General features: G+C 41.7%; 1 protein-coding gene across 2 annotated transcripts in view; it reads left to right on the forward strand.

The window, feature by feature from the left end:
* Window positions 1-10,645, forward strand: part of PIK3R2 (phosphoinositide-3-kinase regulatory subunit 2) — a 107,296-nt gene extending 96,651 nt beyond the window's left edge. For both annotated transcript variants that reach the window (XM_040326898.1, XM_040326902.1), the window contains exons 15-16: window positions 9,587-9,757; window positions 10,295-10,645. In XM_040326898.1, the coding sequence (XP_040182832.1) occupies window positions 9,587-9,757; window positions 10,295-10,484 (361 nt within the window). In that variant the 3' untranslated portion in view covers window positions 10,485-10,645. The remainder of the gene's footprint in view (window positions 1-9,586; window positions 9,758-10,294) is intronic.
* The last annotated feature ends 11,899 nt before the right edge of the window (window positions 10,646-22,544 follow it).

Genomic DNA, 22,544 nt, shown 5'->3' on the forward strand with positions numbered 1-22,544 from the left:
TCTCAGGGTCCCATACTTCATCCTGATTACAGTCGCTGTCTTTCACGGCATGGCTATTGGAAGACGGGTTTTAAGAGACCGGGATCTGTCCGACTCGGTCATCTCAACCATGCTGAGGGCACGGAGGTCTTCTTCCAGGAGGATCACCTGGACCACCTGGAAGGCCTACATCTCTTTGTGCGAAGAGATGGGGTGGCGTCCACGGACGTACTCGGTGTCCAGGGTCCTGCTGTTTTTTACAGCTTGGAGTAGATCAGAAACTTGCCTTAAGCACCGTTAAGGGGCAGTTTTCAGCCTTGGCTGTGTTTTTTTAGTGTCTGGTGGGTACCTTTGTGCAAGGGGTTTTGTCATAAACTTCCCCACTCTTGACCCACCTCTTCCCCCATGGGTTTTGACTCTGGTGCTCTCGGTTCTTCAGGAACCTTCCTTTTGAAAACATCAGAGAGATCCCTCTCTTGACACTATCTCAGAAGGTGGCCATTACTTCTGTCAGAAGACTTTCTGAGTTTGCAGCCTTGTCTTGCAAGTCACCATACCTGATCCTCCATAAGGATAAGGCGGTGCTGCGTCCACGACCTTCCTTTAGTCCGAAGGTGTTTTTTCACCTGAATGAGGACATTATTTTTCCATCCTTATGTCCTTGGCCAGCACAGCCTGGGGAGGTTGCGCTTCACACTTTGGGCGTGGTACGCGCTTTGTGGGTGTACCTGTCCACTGCGGCTCAGTTTTGTAGAACTGACGCACTTTTTGTGTTGGTGTCTGGTCCACAAAAGGGCCTGGCGGTCTCGTCAGCCACCATTTCTCGGTGAATCAGGCAGACCGTCATACATGCCTATGTTCTTGGGGTGAGGGCGCTCCCTTTCCGGTCACGGCACTTTCGACCAGGGCAATTGGTGCTTCCTGGGTTTTCCGACATAAAGCGTCTGTCTCACAGGTGTGCGAGGCGGCGACTTAGTCATCCGTTCACATGTTTTTTCAATATTTTACATGGTTGCTGTGAGTGCATCTTCTGATGCTTCTTTCGGCCGCTAGGTTTTGCAGACGGCTGTTTAAAGTTGCAACTCCTCTGTTGAGGAGCTCTGCTTGTTTTGGGGTGAACTTATTTTGGTTTTACTGATACTGTTCCCACCCCTCGTTTTTTGACACTGCTTGGGGACGTCCCACTTGTCAAGATTTAAAGCGGGGGGGTCACCCTAAAAAAAATTCTAACATTACATTCAGCTCACTACCGACATTGACAGTATGCAGATCTTTTTTTTTTTTTTGCTGTACATACCGCTTTTTTCCGTTATTTTCCCCCCGCCTTCCGGGTAGTGAATCCCACGGGAGTGGGCGTTCCTATGCTTAGGCTAAATGATTGACGTATGACAAAAGCTTCCCCTTGGCGCATACGGCCGGTTCACGAGTTGCCGAAAGAAGCCGGACTGCGAGTCGGCGCTATACGGCGATATACGCACCAACGTTCGGCTTCTTTCGGCAACTCGTGACGCGGCCGTATGCGCCGAGGGGAACCTTTTGTCATACGTCAATCACTTAGCCTGTGCATAGTTGACATCAGAACAGTAATAGAGGGGGAAATACTCCAATGGGGACACTAGTTCTGGTGACACATCGGGATTCTCTCACTTTGGAGGGATATCCTCTCACGTCCTGTTTTGGCTATGAGACAGGAAGTGAAGAGAAATCTCCCCTGTGGGACACCCATAACAAAAAAAAAAACTCCCAGGTTATAACCCTTCCTTACTCTATCCAAAAAAAATTTAAAAAAGGTTTTGCCTTTAGTGACACTTTGGGTAAAACTGGCCAATAAACATTACTCTTTCAATCAAAATCCTGCCAGCATCATAACCTTGAACTTTATGCCATCATCTAAGCTAGGGTTTTTGCTTGAATGAAAGGAAGTGAATATATAAAAACTAAGGACGTTTAACTGGACAAATTTGTTGGTGCCCCTACAGTTCATTGAATATTTCCTTTCTTCTGAAAAGTGATGAAATTAAATATAATTTTCTCAGTTGTATTTTGCATGGCTTTGAAAAGCAAATAAGTGTGAAAATAGAAAATTATTGCTTAATATGCAAAGATATTCTAAAATGGCCGGGACAGCTTTGTTGGTACCCCTAGAAAATGTTTTAAATAATTGGATCACTGTGATATTTCAAACAGTTTTGTCTAATTAATATAACACATATCTTGTAATCAATCAGCCCATATAAATGGAGAATAGTAGTGACTGATGTTTGGTATTATGGCGTGCCCCACATTGAACATGGACCAATAAAAGCTAAGGAGTCACCTAAGGCTAAAAGACCACCCCCAAGCAGCTTGATGTACGTTTAAGGTAGAACCTCCTTGGACATGGTCGCAAATGGAAAACTGGCTCCATATTGAGTTAAAGGATAGTGTGAATAATCAACAAAGAGCCAAGGAAATCTCTCAGGCTAGGTTCACACATACTGTAAGGGGGGGGGGGGGGGAGTATTTGATCCCCTACTGATTTTGTACATTTACCCACTGAAAAAAAAAAAAAAGATCAGTCTATAATTTTAATGGCAGGTTTATTTTAACAGTGAGAGACAGAATAACAACAAAAATATCCAGAAAAACGCATTTCAAAAAAGTTTTACATTGATTTGCATTTTAACCACTTAAGGACTGAGCCTCTTTCTGAGATTTGGTGTTTACAAATTAAAAACATTATTTTTTTGCTAGAAAATTACTTTGAACTCCCAAACATTATATATATATATTTTCTAACACCCTAGAGAATAAAATGGCAGTCTTTGCGATATTTTTTATCACACCGTATTTGCGCAGCGGTCTTAAAAGCGCATTTTTTGGGGGGGGAAATCACTTTTTTTTAATAAAAAAATAAGACAATAGTAAAGTTAGCCCAATTGTTTTTTATATTGTGAAAGATAATGTTACGCCGAGTAAATTGATACCCAACATGTCAGGCTTCAAAATTTCACCTGCTCGTGGAATGGTGACAATCTTTTACCCTTAAAAATCTCCATAGGTGAAGTTGCAAATATTTTATAGGTTGCATGTTTTGAGTTACAGATGAGGTCTGGGGCTAGAATTATTGCTCTTGCTCTAACAATGACGGCGATACCTCACATGTGTAGTTTGAACACCTCTTTCATATGCGGTCGCTTCTGCGCGTGAGCTCGTCGAAACGGGCCGCTTTAAAAACAATGGGCCGGATTCACAGACAACTTACTCTGACGTATCTGCTGATACGCCGCGTAAGTTGTAGGATGCGCCTCTGTATCTATGTGCCGTATTCTTGTAAGCAGATACGCCTGAATTGCGGCTTGATCCAACCGACGTAAGTCTCCTTACGCCGTCGTATCTTGGGTGCATATTTACGCTGGCCGCTAGGGGCGCTTCCGTAGATTTACGCGTTGAATATGTAAATGAGCTAGATACGCCGATTCACGAACGTACTTGCGTCCGTCGCAGTAAGCTACGCCGTTTGCGTAAGGCGTACGTCCGGCGTAACTTTATCCCTCATAAAGCAGGGGTAAGTCATGTTAAGGTATGGGCGCGGGAACAGCGTCGTATTTTACGTCGTTTGCGTAAGTCGTACATGAATGGGGCTGGGCGTAGGTTACGTTCACGTCGAAAGCATTGAGCCGACGTATCTTAGGGAGTATTTGCGATGTGATTCTGAGCATGCGCCGTTCGTTCGGCCATGCATTTACATGGGGTCACGCTTCATTATAATACTACACGCCCACTGCCTTGCTACTTTGAATTAGGCGGGCTTACGCCGGCCCATTTACGCAACGCCGACGTAACTTTGGGAGCAAGTGCTTTGTGAATACTGCTCCTCTTGCCTCTCAATGTTACGTCGGCGTAGCGCTTATGAGATGCGCTACACCGGCACAAAGATACGGCAATGTACCTGAATCTGGCCCATTATATATATATATATATATATATATATATATATATTATTTATTTTATTTTATTTATTTTGACACTGTTTTAAAAAAAAAATGGGGTCACTTTTATTCCTATTACAAGGAATGTAAACATGCCTTGTAATAGAAAAAAGCATGACAGGTCCTCTTAAATATGAGATCTAGGGTCAAAAAGACCTCAGATATCATATTTGGACTAAAATGCAATAAAAAAATAAAAATTTAATTATGTCATTCTAAAAAAAATAAAAATGTTCCTTTAAGGCCCCATACTCACGAGCAAACATGTCTGCTGAAACTGGCCCGCAGGCCAGTTTCAGCAGACATGTTTGGTCGTGTGTGGGCGCGAGCGGGCCGAATTCCAGCAAACATTTGCCCGCCGGGCCTTTTCCCAGCAGACAAATATTCCTGGACTTGTTTTAAAACAGTCCGCTGGAATTCAGCCCGCTCGGACATGTACGGTCGTCAGTACAGACCTACCGTACATGTCCAGGCGCCCGCCGTCCCTCGCATGCGTCGAATGACTTCGACGCATGCGTGGAAGCATTTTAAAGGCGGGCCGCCCACGTCGCCGCGTCATTGTCGCGGCGACACCGCGTCATCGACGCGGCGACACCGCGGACACGCCCCGCGTATTGTTTACGCGCGGACTTCTGTACGATGGTGTGTACAACCATCGTACAGAAGCCCTCTGGCAGACATGTATGGTGGAAACGGTCCGACGGACCGCTTTCACCATACATGTTTGTCCGTGTGTACCCGGCCTAAGACTTATGGGCGGAAGTAATGTTTTGACATCGCTTCGGCCCTGCAGTGATATGGAGATGGGTGGGGGCCATCTTCCCCTCACTCGTCTCCATACACAGCAAGGCAAAGGACCGGATCGCCTCCGCCGCTGCCAATGGCACCGGGGAGGGGGGGGGGCCCTCTCCCATCGCAGATAAATGTGATTTTGCTGCGTATCCGCAGAAGAGTCCACTTTTATCTTGTAGCGGACCACCCACTGAAGTAGAGGGTACCAGGGTTATGGTAGCTAGCTGCTACCATGACAACGGTATTCCTCTTCAAACAGCCAACGTAAAACTACGGCGGGCGGTCTGTAAGTGGTTAATGAGTGAAGTAAGTATTTGATCCCCTATCAATTAGCAAGATTTCTGGCTACCAGGTGTCTTCTATACAGGTAACGTTACCTGTATAAAAGACACCTGTCCACAGAAACAATCAATCAGTCAGATTCCAATCTCTCCACCATGGCCAAGACCAAAGAGCTGTCCAAAGATGTTAGGTACAAGATTGTTGACCTACACAAGGCTGGAATGGGCTAGAAGACCATCGCCAAGCAGCTTGGTGAGAGGGTAACAACAGTTGGTGCGATTATTCGCAAATGGAAGAAACAAAATAACTGTCAATCTCCCTCGCTCTGGGGCTCCATGCATGATCTCACCTCGTGGAGTTTTTCTTATCATGAGAACAATGACGAATCAGCCCAGAACTACACAGGAGAATCTTGTCAATGATCTCAGACCAAGGTCCCCCTGCTCAAGAAAGCACATGTACAGGCCCGTCTAAAGTTTGCTAATGAACATCTGAATGATTCAGAGGAGAACTGAGTGAAAGTGCTGTAGTCAGATGAGACCAAAATCGAGCTTTTTGGCATCAACTCAACTCACCGTGTTTGGAGGAGAAGGAGGAATGCTGCCTATGACCCCAAGAACACCATTCCCATTGTAAAACATGGTGGTGGAAACAATTTGCTTTGGGGGAGTTGGGGAAGCACATTAAGGTCCTGGAGTGGCCTAGACAGTCTTCAGACCTTAATCCAGTGTTTCTCAATTCCAGTCCTCAGGCCCCCCCAACAGGTCAGGTTTTCAGGATTTCCCTCAGATGAAAAGGCTGTGGTGATTACTAAGGCAGTGAAACTGATCAAATCACCTGTGCAAAATAATGGAAATCCTGAAAACCTGACCTGTTGGGGGGGCCTGAGGACTGGAATTGAGAAACACTGCCTTAATCCCATAGAAAATATGTGGAGGGGGCTGAAGGTTCGAGTTAAAAAAAAGTCAGCCTTGAAACCTTAATGACTTGGAGAGGATCTGCAAAGAGGAGTGGTACAAAATCTGGTGGCCAACTACAAGAAATGTCTGACCTCTGTGATTGCCATCAAGGATTTTGCAAGGAGTACTAAGTAGAGGTCGACCGATATATCGGCCGATATTTGTCCGTTTTTATAAAATCGGCATTGGCCGATTATTGTGAAAAAAGCGTCCGATTAGCGGCATTCGCGGCTATTACAATAAACGGCTGGCATGGCCGCCAGCCCTGCAGTACTGACCAGTGCTCCAGCAGCGTGTGTCCCTGAATCCTCTACCAGCATGGCCACTATTGAAGGCAAGGAAAGATTTTACTGGCATTGTATCGTACCGCCCTGCCCCCTCCCTCGGCGAGCTGTATTAGGCCTCGTACACACCACCGGATCTATCCGCTGGAATTGATCTGCGGATCAGTTCCAGCGGATAAATCCGGTCGTCTGTACGGCCTAGCGGAGATTTGTCGGCCGGATCGATTTCAAGCGGATATAAATTTCTTAGCATGCTAAGAAATTTATCCGCTTGAATCGGGTCCAGCGGATTGATCTGGTGGTCTGTACAGACTCACCGGATCAATCTGTCCGCTCCCCTCCCTCGCATGCGTCGTAATGATTCGACGCATGCGTGGAAGTACTTACCTTCCAGCGTCGCGCACGTCGCCGCGTCATCATCGCGGCGCGACACGTCACCGCGGAAGAATTCCGCGCGGATTTTGATCCGATCGTGAGTACAAGCCATCGGATCCAAATCCGGAGGAGGAATCTCCGCTGGAAACGGTCCGACGGACCGTTTCCAGCGGAGATCCCCTCGTGTGTACGGGGCCTTAGAGAAACAATCATTGGCCCTTTACAAGCATCTTCCACCTGACATGGTAACTCCCCCCAGCAGGAGATCGTGGCCAGCACTAGCTCTGTCTTCTTTTCTGCTGAGGCGAAGCCTGCTGGCTGCTTGTATTTTACTTGTTCAATGATTGGCTGGTCATCTCATCAGCATGCACCTAGCCTATCAGGTGCATGCAGATAGATAACAGCATGTATGGAGGGTAAGTGCTACTGTACTGTGCTCCCCTGCAGACTTAATTGTATGTCTTTTTAAAGTGAAACCTGGCTGAGGCTGGCATTGAGAAAATGGATGAGGATGACTCTGGGTGTATATCACAGTTACATTGTGGAGATCCTCTTCACAATGTAACTCTCATCCTCATTCATTTTCACAATGCATTGCAAATCAATCATCTTGCTGCAGCACCACCCATCCCTCTCCACAACGCAGCACCACCCATCCCTCTCCACAACACAGCACCACCCATCCTTCTCCACAACGCAGCACCACCCATCCCTCTCCACAACGCAGCACCACCCATCCCTCTCCACAACGCAGCACCAGCCATCCCTCTCCACAACGCAGCACCACACATCCCTCCCTACAACGCAGCACCACCCATCCCTCCCCACAACGCAGCACCACCCACGCCTAGCACCACCCATCCCTCTCCACAACGCAGCACCACCCACGCCTAGCCTCCATTCTTTATTATTTAACTAAACTGGTACATTTTACGAAATGGGTAAAAAAAAAAAATCAGCCCAAAAAATCGGCTGCAAAAATCGGCATTATATATCGGCCATCGGCCGCCCTCATTTCTAAATATCGACATCGGCCATAGAAAAACCCATATCGGTCGACCTCTAGTACTAAGTCATGTTTTGTGTTTTATTTCACTCATTAAAATGCAAATCAATTTACAACTTATTTGAAATGCATTTTTCTGGGTATTTTTGTTATTCTGTGACTGTTAAAATTACAGACTGATTGTTTCTTTGTCAGTGGGCAAATGTACAAAATCTGCAGGGGGTCAAATACTTTTTTACCCCACTGTATGCGGCTGCAGTTTGCAGTCTGGTGTCCTGTGCGTTTCTGTTCAACTGTTCAGGTGCGATTCAGGTGGAAATTTTTCCCTGAATTCACACTTGATCCAGACTCGCACAGGACACTTTTTAAAATGGCACAGCAGCTGCCGTGGACATGTGTGAACTGGTTTAATTGAAAGCCGGTCACACTCACATGTTATGCAAATTGAATGCGGTTAAAAACACATCCAATTTGTATATACAGTGGATATGTAAAGTCTGCACACCCCTGTTAAAATGTCAGGTTTCTGTGATCTAAAAAATTAGACAAATAAATAATTTTAGAACTTTTTCCACCTTTAATGTGACCTATAAACTGTACAATCGAAAAACAAACTGAAATCTTTTAGGGGGGAAGTAAAAAATAAAATAATGTGGTTATTATAACTGGGGATGTAGCTGTGTTCAGAATTAAGCAATCACATTCAAACTCATGTTAAATATGACTCGGTACACCTGATATCATTTAGAGTGCCTCTGATAAACCCCAAATGTAGTTCAGCTGTTCTAGTAGGTCTTTCCTTAAATTTCCTTAGTTACATTCTACAGAAAAAGCCATGGTCCCTAAAGAGCTTCCAAAACATCAACAGGATCTCATTGTTAGAAGGTATCAGTCAGGAGAAGGGTACAAAATAATTTCCAAGGCATTAGATATACCATGGAACACAGTGAAGACAGTCATCAAGTGGAGAAACTATGGCACAGCAGTGATGTTACAAAAAAATGTATATTTCTCCAAAATTTATGAGAAGAAAACTGGTGTCAGGGAGGCTGCCAAGAGGCCTACAGCAACATTAAAGGAGCTGCACGAATATCTGGTGTGGTACATGTGACAACAATCTCCCGTATTCTTCATATGTCTGGGCTTTGGGGTAAAGTGGCAAGAAAAACATCTAAGCCCGGCTAAATTTAGCAAAAACACAGCTGAAGTCTCCCAACAGCATGTGAAAAAATATGTTATGGTCTAATGAAACCAAGGTTGAACTTTTTGGTCATAATTCCAAAAGATATGTTTGGCGCAAAAACACTGCACATCACCAAAAGAACACCATACCCACAGTGAAGCATGGTGGTGGCAGCATCATGCTTTGGGGCTGTTTTTTTTTCAGCTGAAACAGGGGCCTTAGTCAAGGTAGGGAGAATTATGAACAGTTCCAAATACCAGTTAATATTAGCATAAAACCTTCAGGCTTCTGCTAGCAAGCTGAACATGAAGAGAAACTTGATTTTTATTCAGCATGACAACGACCCAACGCATACATCCAAATCAGCAAAGGATTTCAAGTGTTTTTGCAAAGAAGAATGGGCAAATTTTGCCAAGTCAAGATGCGCCATGCTGATCAAAATCAAAAGGTGCTTCAACAAAGTATTAGTTTAAGGGCTCATTTACACTTGCTTCAGCTTCAACACACATTAATGGCTAGTTTACACTTGCTTCAAATGTCTTTCAAGTTTTTGTCTGTTCGATTTGGTAATAAACAAACAGTACATGGGATCAATCTATATATTGGAGACAAAGGCTTGGTCCTATTTATTGGACGTGTGTATACATGTCTTCCCTTTATTTTCTGCAAAGCCTACAACTGTTGAAGTTGTTCTGCCTTATGTTAAACTGTGTATTTAGAAAATAGATGTTTGATATATTCTATGTTCCTTGCAGCCCATACTCCATCAGGGATGGTGAGGAGGATCTCCTACACCATGATGAAAGCACTTGGTACATGGGAAAGATGAAAAGAGAGCAGGCTGAAGAGATGCTGGCTGGGAAGGCAAATGGTACCTTTCTGATTCGAGAGAGTCGCCAGAAAGGCTGTTATGCCTGCTCTGTTGTGTAAGTATGAGGTTACAAACCTGTCAGATATATATTTCCCAATTCCCTAATAATTTGGTTAAATAGTGTTTGTTTTTCTTAGGCTAAATGTATTTAAATTGATAATAATGCCAATATAGAATATGTATTGTTACTTTTATGCTGGCACTCTGTTATGCTATTGTTACTTTTATGCTGGCACTAATAAAACTTCAGGGGCTCCAGTAACTGTACCCTGCAGTGGCATTGGCTAAGAGATTAAGAGCCCATCCATGCTTGTGCAAGTTCTTGTAACGCACCTGCTCTTGGTGTGCTATGGTGCTATTCACTATAAATGGCACACCAATACAGTAGAGTAGAGTGCAGCAGAGGTTGCAGGAAAAGATTGTCAGAAGACTGGCAGCACTTATAACATTCAAGATTTTTCAAGGAAGCTTTATTTTGATTATCAAAGATAACTATTGTTTGTATTACAATCACAATGCTGATGATCTAAAATGAAAGTGTATGCTGTGACCTTAGATCCCCTAACTCATTTATTCTGACTTCTATTTATAGGGTCGACGGTGATACCAAACACTGCGTTATCTACAAGACAACCACTGGATATGGCTTTGCTGAGCCCTATTACCTTTATGCTTCATTGAAAGAGTTGGTTTTGCATTATCAACATACATCCTTGGTGCAGCACAACGATGCCCTTAATGTCTCTCTGTCATACCCTGTGCTGGCACCACCATCTCGGTGAACCTTTCCTTTTTTAACAGCAATTTCTTCTGTAGAAGAATGTGCCTAAGGTTTGAGTTTGGAATAGAAATTCTAACTTTATGTTTTTAAGCAGCCTGTTCTCTTCTGAGCCCGGGATTAATGGAATTCATGAAGAATACTGGCTTTGCTGTTTTTTTTTTTCACATAGAGTTGAGAAGCTTTTTGGTATCATTGTTTGCAAAACACCCTCTTACCTTCTTGTGCAATGTAAAGAGTAGGTGTCTGTGAACAGACCCGTTAGCACAAAATAGTGTTTAATGGGATTTTGTTATAAATGCTGCTAGTTACAGCCATTAACAGCAGTATCTGATTTTCTTTAATCTGCAGCAGGATCAATGAACTACTGTGTAACACACAAGTACGAAGTTCCTTCATTCCCCCATTACCTGAGCTTAACTTTCATGAATCTTATATTTTAATATATAACACAAGTTTTTGGGGGGGGGGTTCCAAGAGCGTTTATTTTATACATTGCATGAGTGCTAAGGAGATGGTTGGTAATAGAATGTAACGCACATATTTTCTGCTAATTCTGCTCAGTGTATGGTAACCCAACATCTATATGTTGGGTTACCATACACTGAGCAGAAGTAGCAGAAATGATATGTGTTAGATTCTTAACACATTTGTAAAGGTATAGAAATTAAGTAGCAAATCCTATCACATATATGTTATGCCTGAGTTTTTCATTTAGACAAACTGTTCTGCACTTTAGCAAATGTATTGTGCATTCCATAGTGTACCATAAAGAGCACATGTAAAGTGTACTTCACTAATATGAGTCATGGAGGGAGGCTGGTGTATTGCATCACATATTTCATTGTGTTTAACTCATGCCTAGCTACTTTGACCCTGATGGACAATATGAATTCACTTAGTATGAATGCATGTTCACATGTGTTTCTAGCAGAATTTCTCTGCAAGGCAAATTGCATACTGTTGCAGCTATAAAATGTATTGATGTTAAAGTAAGACAATCTACACAAATTTTTCCAAGAATACACTAGTAGCAGTTGCTACCATTATATACTGTATGTATCAGAAAATGTTGAAGATATGAAATTTGTTATTGCAAGCAAGAAATGAGGAATGGTACCAGACTGTGGTGCTGGCTCACCACATAACTGGTACCTCTTCAGGATCAGATGGTTTATGGGCCTTTTACTTTGCTTGCTTTTTATGACCATGAATTCTCGAAAAATTTAGTGTGTATAACTAAATGCAGTAAAATGAATTTGAACGGTCCACCGTATAGGCAGTAAGAACATAGTATTTTGTTTGGCCTAACTCTAATTCTTCTTTAAATGACCTGATGGGCTTGTCAAGTAAGCAAAGGTGATGAGGCCTAAAGCTAGATTCCCACCTGTGCGACCTGCATTCTGTATGTATGTAACCCTTTCATTGCAGTGGGCTGCCCTACCTGCAGAAATGCAGGAAAAGAAGACCCATGATTTATTCTTTTTATTTTAAATCGCACCACACAAAGTCACATGATGCCACAGAACGCACTGTGTTTGCCAATGAGTTGGGGTGCTATTAAGAATTCATGTCACCCCCGCATGTTTACTAAAGAGCAGCGTGTTTTGCCTGCAGGTCGGGAATGCATACGTTTTTAAGAGCGTTCCCGACCCACAATAGTGTGAACAAAGCCTAACTGTGTCAAAATGTAGGCAAGCTGTTGGTGCTTCCAAGTATTTTTAATTATCAGTTAATACTTTCTGTGTCCTGGGAAACCCCTGGTGTACATTATACATAGAGCTCTAGCACTAAGACCCCTTTCACACTGGAGCGGTTTGCAGGCATAATTGCGCTAAAAATAGCGCCTGCAAACCGGACCTAAACAGCCACTGCTATGTCTCAAGTGTGAAAGCCCGACACTGGAGCGGTGCGCCAGCAGTACAGTAAAAAAGTCCTGCTAGCCACATCTTTGAAGCGTTGTGTATACCGCTCCCGCCCATTGAAATCAATGGGACACCGCAGCTGTACCGCCGGCAATGCACCTCTGTAGAGGTGCATTGTGGGCGGTTTTAACCCTTTCTCAGCCAAATAGCGGCGCAAAATTAGCGGTAAAGTGGCGCTAAAAATATTGGCGCTTTACCGCCAATGCACCTCCCGCCCCGTGTGAAAGGGGCCTAAACCTGACCGTTTAACAGTTTAAAATGTGGGGCCATACTGACCATGGAGGCATGAATATTTGGCTGTGGTAATGGGGCTCAAAGAAACCAGTTCAGTCTTCGCAAACATAATTTTGACTGCATTTTTTCTTTGTTGCAGTGTTCATTATCTTATTATAGATTACAATTAAAAGGGAGTTTGTGAAGAAGTACAGCACCTATATGCTTGGGATGTGAAACAGCCATTTACCGACTGTTTTTTAAAGCTGAACTCTGTGGGAAAAGCTGTGGGGTCCTTCCTACAATGCAAGGTTTGAATGCTCATTAAAGCGGAGTTCCACCCAAAATTGGTACTTCTGCCCCCGACTCCTGTTTGTGAAACTGAGCTTTTGGGGAGGAGTCGGGGAGAAGGTACAGATTTTCACAGGTACCTTCTCCTACTTCCGATCTCCTTAGGCGATCGGAAGTGGAAGTTCTCCCTCCCTAAGTTCTACCCTTCTGGTACAAATGACAGGTCCTAGAAGACTTTGAGACCAGTCACAGAGTGCAGCGAAGCGCCGCTCGCGCATGGGCTGTGTAGCCGCAAGCTGTCACAGCCAGGACTTATAGTAGGGATGATGGCACCGCAGAGGGAGGACACGGGGAGAGGTGAGTGTACGGCTGGATCATGGGACAGGTGAGTGGCAGTTTATTAAAAGTCTGCAGCTACACTTTTTGTAGCTGTTGACTTTTAATAAACAACAATATAACTGGAATTCCACATTAAGTCTAGGGGATGATGAATAAGCAGTGAAGCTAGGTACAAAGTTGTGTGGGTCAGGAATCCATGCATAATCGCATATATTTCTGACCCGCAGGCAAAATGTGCTGCTCTTTAGTAGACACAAGGGGGTACCATTACAGGCGGTCCCCGAGTTCCAAACACCAGACTTACAAACGACTCCTACTTACAAACGGAGGGAGACAACCGAAAGTGAGAAGAAATCTACCCCATGGAAGGGAAATTCACTTCTGTAAGAGTTATGGGAAAAAGGTGTCTCCACTGATGCTTTATCACCAATCCTTGTTTCCACAACAGCCCAAAATTTTCAAAATCCAATTAAAATTGGGACAGAAAGTGAATATTTGAATAGTATAAACATGATTTGGAAACACTGATAATACCTAAACAAAGAATGAAATTATCAGCCCCTGATATTTACTGGCAGTTGAAAAAAAAACAGATTTTTACAAACTGCCAGTAAATTTACTGGCGGTTGGCAACCCTGCTAAGAGAGGGAAAAGCTTTTTTACTTACCTGCTCTGCTTCCCTGGCAGATGGCACTTCCCCATGGTGGTGGACTGTTCCTCAGCATCTTCATATCCAGTGCAGGGCTGTGGTTCATGCATCAATCCTGATGATATCAGAGGATTGTAGACCACCAGATGGGAAGGTAGAAGAGGCTACAGTACCTATGGTATCTAGCAGCAAAGAGGAGCATGTGGGAGCAGAGTAACTAAAAGTGCTTTACCAAGTCCCCCAGACAAAATGATGCACTTAACGCTTGCAGTGTAGGCGCAGTCCCACTGCAGGGGAAGATTTTTAGGTTTTATTGAGTTTAGATCCAAGATTTGTTGAACTTTCTTTTTTCCGCAACCTTGCAAAGTGAAAAATGTGTAGCTTCCCCAAATATATATTAGCCAGTTAGCTTTCACTAAAATGTAAATGAATGTAGACCAGTGCACTTATACTATTGTTATGTGTGAATACAGTTCAATTTTCTCCTGCTAAATTTAACTATAAAACACACAGATGTAATTTATGTGGAAAGCAATTTGTACAATGATCCATGGACTATTACAACACTAATTCTGCTTTCTTATGTTCATTGAAGTACACAGGGGAGATCATTCGTACTATAATGTTTATACTGCCACCTGCAGGAGTAAGCCGCCAGGCACATAAAAAAAAGCAGAGCCTGGGGGCGGCTACTGCTGGTGGGCAAATACTCCATTTGCTAGAAGCAGCTAAATTTTCGCCTAGCCACACATGAGGACCTAAGCTATTTCTGTAAATTCACGTCCATTCCCCATGAAATAGAAGTCTATAGCAAAGTGCAGGTAACCTACACAAAACCTACGAGTGTGGAAAAAACTCAATGCATCAGTGTAAAAATGTCACAACTATTCATTCAGTATACCATTTGTTTCTATTTACACTGTAGATCAAAGATGGATAGCAATGCCTCTTGCATATATAACAATTAGCCATAATTTCTATTGTGTATGCAGTTCATTTCTACATGACAATGCTGCTGAAGCTGAACAGTGCTTTATTTTAGCTATTGTATAGTCTAATTTGTACCTGGTGAAATTGTAGCATCCAGTTAACACTAATCATTCTATATTAATCTGTTGATACCTGCAAGGTTTAGAATTGCAGGTTCCCTATTACATTGTGAAAAACACCCAGGCGGGTGGGGAATTGAAGGAAAGAGAAAATGTCCTTATGCCATCACTTGCAAAGCATTAGTGGTCTCTTTGAGCTACTTTAATGCCATGTGGCATTTTATTAAATAAGGCTATTTTCCTTTGAAGTCTTTGGATTGTATACCTCGAAATATAATATGTTAGCCTGTTGCACTTTAGTCTTTTAAAATAATCAACCCAGAGCCGAAATCACAACTTTTTTCATAGTAATTTGTATACTGCCTTACTTAGTTTTTTTACTCTTTTAGATTAAGAAAGTTGTTTGATCCCCTTTGTTGTTAGTTTTTTTGTTATTTGTTAAAAACACATGATTTATTTTTCATATGTATTACAGGAACGACTATGACTTTTATTGTGTCCTGCAGGTGAAAAGTCATGTGTTGTCCTATAAGAATTGTTGATTATAGGGGTATTCTACATTCTGAAAAGACCTACATGTCCTCTTTGGCCCTCTTAGGACAATGTTGACTAAATCATCAATTTGCTATTACTATTCCACAGGTGAACCACTGAGACTGTTGCAAGTCTTTCTCATCTTATAGGTCTTGAATTACAAGAAGATTCCTCCTATATTTGTTCCCTGCAATATTTTTCTTTTTTTGTTAACATTTAAGTAAGCTATCTTTACTAACTTGTATTTTTGTCTTAGAATGTGTGCCTATTTTTCTAACTATATAAGTCTGTATTTCAAATTGAATTTAATTGTGCAAGGGTTTGTTGCACTAGCCTAAACCTGTCTTTTGAAGCAATTGAGAGCAATGTGGCTACATCTTGGTGATATATATTAAAAACATTTGAAGCAAAGCCGTATCAAATAGCTTTTTGCAGTTCTTCCCTTAAAGGAGATTTCCAGATCTTTGTGACCTTTCTGACACAGTAGGGTTGAGATGCAATTTAGATTTCACCTGATGAGATTTGATTTGTAATTTATGGACCTATTTAAAACATTTTAACAAATCCCTTCACTTCTCTTCACTGTCTGCTCAAACCAGTAATGTCCCGTACACACGATCGGAATTTCCATCGGGATAAACTCCAACGGATTTTTATGACGAAATTCCGTTCAAGCTGCCTTGCATACACACTGTCACACCAAATTCCGACCGTCCAAAACGTGGTGAAGTACAACACTACAACGAGCCAAGAAAAATGAAGTTCAATGCTTCTGAGCATGCATCGATTTGATTATGAACATGCATGTTTTTTTCTCCTTCGGAGCTCCATACAGACGAACGGAATCGGAAAAAAAGAGAACATGTTCTCTTTCTAAGTCCGTCGGAATTTCCGATGGAAAAACTCAGATGGGGCACACACACGGTCGGAATATGCAATGAAAAAATTACGTCTGACTTTTTCCATCGGAAATTCCGATCATGTGTACAAGGCATAAGAGATTTTAAAATAAACCCGAGCAAATCTTGCTATGATCAGCAAGATGTTCTGTCGAACATTCGGATTTTAATGTAAACCAATCTAAACAGCTGGGAATTGCACTAACCAATAATCAGTCATAATACTAAACCCCAAAACTGCACTCTAATTTAACCAAATGAAACCCAGCTCTGTGAGAGCATTTTTACAATGCTTAGCATTGGGGAGGGTGAATATGATGAAGCTGCATTTTGCCTAATATTTTTATATATTGTTTTATGAGCTTCCAATACATATTTTAAATAAGAATTGGACCACTTGAAATGTGAGTTTTACTGATTTGTTTTGAGGTGCTTTTACAATTATTTTGACTTAAAGGAGTTGTAAAGGTTCGTTTTTTTATTTTTTAAATAGGTTCCTTTAAGCCAGTGGTTCTCAACTTTTTTAGTGCCGTGACCCCTTGATAAAATTTCCCAAGCTGTGGGGACCCCTAACAGTAAAATTATTTTCGTAGCGTGGGTTGTCGGCACCCAAGGCAAGACAAGTAATTTGCGCCCCTAACCCACGAACATTTAGCGATCCCCGAGTCCCTTCCACTCGTACAATATTTAAACCCCTTATGGTACATTTTAGGATGTACAACTCTTTCTTTGTTCTCCTTTCTTTCCCTTTTAATTCTCTCTATCCTAATTTCTTGCCCCCCCCCCCCCCCATTCCTCTCTAACCGTCTTTCTTGTCCTTGCTCTTATTCTTTCTCTCCCTTTTTCTTTGTGCCTCCCCCTCTTTTCCTCTCCCTTCCATGTATTCTCTATTTTAATTCCTTCTCTTACTCCTAGGTGGGGGAATGGGATCAGTGGCAGTGCTGGAGGGATTTCTGATCAGCCAACTCGGGTGCTCTTGATTGTCATCTGCTGACCTGAGAACTGTAGTGGGGACATTTTAATGGGAACACTAATCACAGGTAGTGTTACTCACTAGAAAAAAAAGAAAAGTGTTACTCACTGTGTCTTAGACTTTGTGGTGTCTCTCAGCAAAGAGACCTATGCCGAAATAAGGCGATAGGGGCCCCACCCACATTGCTCACCAGTCAGCTGACCTCTAGTCTCTGCCCCCCAGCCATGCCGTGAATTAAATGGGCGGCTGTGCTGAGGCTGAGTGGGCAGCCGTGGGCTCCAGGGACAGCCCAGCTGGGCAGCCACAAAAAGGCTGGGAGAGTGGTGCAGGATTCAGGAACAGCCCAGGATTAGGGGACCCCTGTCATATCGTCATTCGACCCCCGGGGGGGTCCCGACCCCCAGGTTGAGAACCACTGCTTTAAGCTCATGCATTGTTGGTTCACTTACCTTTTCCTTCCATTTCCCTTCTAAATGTTTTTTTTTTTGTCTGAATTTCTCACTTCCTGTTTCTCCTCAGTAAGGTGTTCAGTAAGCTAAATGACTTTCCACCGCTCGGATGATGGTGGAAAGCTTACTGAGGAGAAACAGGAAGTGAGAAATTCAAACAAAGAAAAAAAACATTTAGAAGGGAAATGGAAGGAAAAGGTAAGTGAACCAACAATGCACTAGCTTAAAGGAACCAATTTAGAAAATAAAAGACGAACCTTTACAACCCCTTTAAATAGGGAAGAAAAGCAGTTCAGACACATACCAAAGCCTGTTTAAATCAGCCATAAACAGAATCATTCAGCGCTGCAAAACATATATTCTAATATTAATTTTCAATATCACAGCGATTGTCATAGTCAAATATCTATTTACATGGTATTTTTTTTTTAGCCCATGTTTTAATCATATAAATATAGTATGAAAATGTACCAAAGCTACAATTGACAGATTTTTTTCTACCCTCCTAAGGGCTAATTGTAGTCTCCAAAGCTGCAGCCTACCACTGTATAAATTAATATGTTACACATTACCTTCATTATCCTCTGCCTGTAGTTCATGCATTTTGCATATGTTAAAGTGGAACTTTACCCATAACAACTTATTAAAAAATAATGTTATTTAGCAAGGAAGATACATTGCATATTATAATTAGATACCAAAGATAGTGTGTGCTGTAATTTGCCTCCAGTATTGTTCCTGTTTCTTCTTGCTGGAGGTTGCCATTTTGCTGAAGCCCAGAGCCTCTGAGCAGCAGTAACTCTTTAGGCTGTCAGCAGATCGGCCTCTACATTTTCAGCACAGTGCCTAAAAATAGAAAACAACTGGGAATGTGCAGAGCAGGGTGAGATAGTCTACTACTACTACTGGATTTTAAACAGTATATATCAATCAGGACTTCATTTTCTGACCAAAGTTTCACTTTAAATTCTCAGCACTGCTTGTTCTTAGCGTTGTGTTCTCCTGCATTAAAAAGCATACAAATACAATTTTCTGACAGTTTTTTTTTTTTTTTTGCTCCTTCATTGAAGAAGAATAGGCCACTGGTTACAATATTTCTTACTCTTCGATATTATTGGCTAATAGAGAGAGGAAACTCTTGCCTCATAATACAGCAGGGCTCCACCACTTTATTTTGGTTTATTCACACTCTGATAATAAACTATGCAGAAATGTAGTGAGCATTTTGCCCCTTTTTCAGTTTTTTGTTACTTCATTTTATAGTAAAACTTGTTGAACTTTTTTTTTAATGAAAAGATTTAACAGATGATTGCTCTAAACCCACAGCCTAGCAGTTGCAGTAACAGATTCTTACCTAATCCTCCTTTAATAGATTACATAAAGCGTACTTTAGCACACACACAAGAGTGGAGAAAAATGCACAATCACTTTCGAATGCAGGGAAAATACATGCGATAACACATATTACAAATGTATGTCATTGTGCTGATTTGCGCAAAAGGACATTAAAACAGCTACTGATACACCAAGGATTACAGTTTTAGTTTGCTAAAGATTGTCTGCTTTGCTGTGTATTTTCATATTCACCTCTTAAAGATACATATTGCTCTGGATGTTGTTTCTCTTAACAGATTTTTTACATTGTAAAGTAACCCTGTGCACAAAATATGTTTGAGAAAATGTTTATAGATTTTTATACATAAATGATGTGGGTAAATTCTTGACAACCCCAGTTTCCTGCCGAAAAGCATTTTTTACTTTTTAAAATAAAGAAAAGGATACTGTGAAAATGTACCTATGTACATATACACTTGAAAGCTTAGGTACTCCTTGCATCACAGACTTTATGTTGACAAGGTTGGTTTTAAACATTTAAGGCAGCTGGGGTTAATAGGAGTTTATTGCATGGTGTCCTGTTTCCTTTCAGCCACTCCACATTGTACTCCTGCAAAATAAGCTGGTTTATTTTTGTAAGGTTTGCCACTTGTGTTTGATATGACTGTTTTAACCTCCAAAAACAGATAGTGCTCAGCGTTTGTATCGCTTAATCTTTCTTATTACACAATAAGGTTACATTGCATATTTTACAATAGTTTTTGTATGTTTTGTTTTAAGCTGTTTAAGTAAATGTTTACTAATGTAAACCCAGACTGGTACTCTAAAAATTATGTTTTATATTCTACTTGAAAATAAAAAAATAAGTAAATTCTGTTCTCTGGCTTTAAATTATGACTTGTAAAGCACTAATACAGGTAATGTCAGGACATGTACCTTATGTATAGAGAATTAAATGTTCTATTGGGCACTATACACGATTGTAATGGTTGTGTTGTGCATACTGGACACACAAAAATCTGTATGTGTGGCAGATATTTTGTTTAGGTCCCAAGTCACTCATGCCATTTTGCCAGAATAAGACACATAGCTGCAGTGACCTTCCACCTCCCTCCTCCTTCAGTTCATGCAATACACAAAATGTTAGCCAATGTCAGAACCTTCTTATCACATCCTTAAGAGGACAGATGCAGACCCTCTCAAGCATATTAGCGAAATCCACAGGCTAGAAGCCATTATGCCGCGTACACACGATCATTTTTCGGGTTCTAAAAACCAACGTTTTTCAGGCTCTAGAAAAAACAAAGTTTTTCTCAACTTCATCATTAAAAAGGCGTTGCCTACACACGATCGTTAAAAAAAAATGCTCTAGCAAAGCGCGGTGACGTACCACACGTACTACGGCACTATAAAGGGGAAGGTCCATGTGGATGGCGCCACCCTTTGGGCTGCTTTAGCTGATTTTGTGTTAGTAAAAGACGATTCGCGCTTTTCTGTCTGTTACAGCGTGATGAATGTGCTTACTCCATTACGAACGCTAGTTTTTCCAGAACGAGCGCTCCCGTCTCATAACTTGCTTCTGAGAATGCACAGATTTTTCACGTCGTTAAAGCCCACACAAGATCATTTTTTACAACCCGAAATACGACATTGTTTAAAACGTCGTTAAAAAATAGAGCATGTTCGGGGAAAAAATTTGCCCGTTTTTCAGAACCCAAAAAATGCTCTGAAGTCCACAACACGATCGTTTTAAATGACATTTTTAAAAAACATTGTTTTTTAAAACCCGAAAAATGATCGTGCGTGAGCAAACCAGAAAACAAGCAGATACCTGCCAGATCTCCCCCATCGTAAATACCTTAGCTGAAGTCTCTAGCAATACATATTTTTGTCTTGGTAGAATCAATAAATTCAGGGTATATTATAACTGATGAAATAATAATAGTACAGCCAGAATAAGGAATTATTTACCTTCATCAGTTAATCTGTAACGTTTTAAGTCCAAACCCCTCTATCTTAGACAAGATGGAGAGCTAACGGAACACATTATCCCTCCTAGGTAAAGTAGAGATCCGAAATCTGTCATATTTATATACATTCTGAAGGTAATTCAGTGCTGGACAATAATATGCAAGTTAGCAGATTGTAACCTGTAGGTATGCCAAGATATTAATACCTATAGGAAGCTGCATCTGGGACATGGTTGTAAACAGTGTCATCTCAACAGCCACACCTTATGCCGCGTACACACGACCATTTTTAATGGTCTAGAAAAAACAAAGTTGTTTTCAACCAGATTTTTGTTAAGCCTGCCTTGCCTACACACGATCGTGAAAAAAAAATGCTTGCGTAAACCACAGTGACGTACAACACGTACGACGGCACTATAAAGGGGAAGTTCCATTCGGATGGTGCCACCCTTGTGGCTGCTTTTGCTGATTTCGTGTTAGTAAAAGTTTGGTGAGAGACGATTCGCGCTTTTCAGTCTTCGTGCTTTTTAGTCTGTTACAGTGTGACGAATGTGCTATCTCCATTATGAACGCTAGTTTTACCAGAACGAGCGCTCCCGTCTCATAACTTGCTTCTGAGCATGCGCGGTTTTTTTCACGTTGTTAAAGCCTACACAAGACCATTTTTTATGACGTGAAAAACGACGACGGGAAAAAATAGAGAATGTTCTAAATTTTTAATGGTCATTTTTCACGTCATGAAAAATGCTCTGGAGCCTACACACTGTCGTTTTTAATGACATTTAAAAGAAAATTAATTTTTCACATCATAAAAAAAAAACGGTCGTGTGTACGCGCCATTAAGACCGCATGATTGGTTAAGTCATTTCTTGTCAACACCCCCCCTCTCAAGGTCCATAAAAAGGGAGTGCAACCACAGTTGACAGCTCTCATTTTAAAGTCTAAGGAACACCTGTCGAGTCGTATAAGAGATGCATTGTGTAAAAAAAGATTGTTTCTTGCATTTTCCAAAAACTTATGGCAACAAAATTACATTTTAAAAAAGACTCTCTGTGCCTTTCAGATACAAATACCTTGTCGTCTTTGCTTTCCAAAATGATGTTGTGTGTGAGAAATATCTTAATAAAGTGGAACTTTACTCATAACCACTTGATAAAAAAAATCTTTAAAGGGTGAGTTCACATTTGTAGAAAATCCTGTAAGGTAAACGTACACAGGAATAGCTCCCCGCCCCCCCTCCCGCTGACCTGCAGCGCAGAGATCTGTTATGAGCCCTGCTACATCCGCCTCACCAGACCGGCGCTTAGAAATCCCCTTGGCATCTCCAAAACATCTCCCAGGTGGGACGTTTCAAAGCATACTAATTGGTATAGGTGTTTTCACTGTCTTGGTTCTCCAGGGCCTCCAAAAATGTGATAGGAAATTGGAACGCCTGCTT

Source organism: Rana temporaria, chromosome 1, assembly GCF_905171775.1.
Source record: "Rana temporaria chromosome 1, aRanTem1.1, whole genome shotgun sequence".
Lineage (NCBI taxonomy): Eukaryota > Metazoa > Chordata > Amphibia > Anura > Ranidae > Rana > Rana temporaria.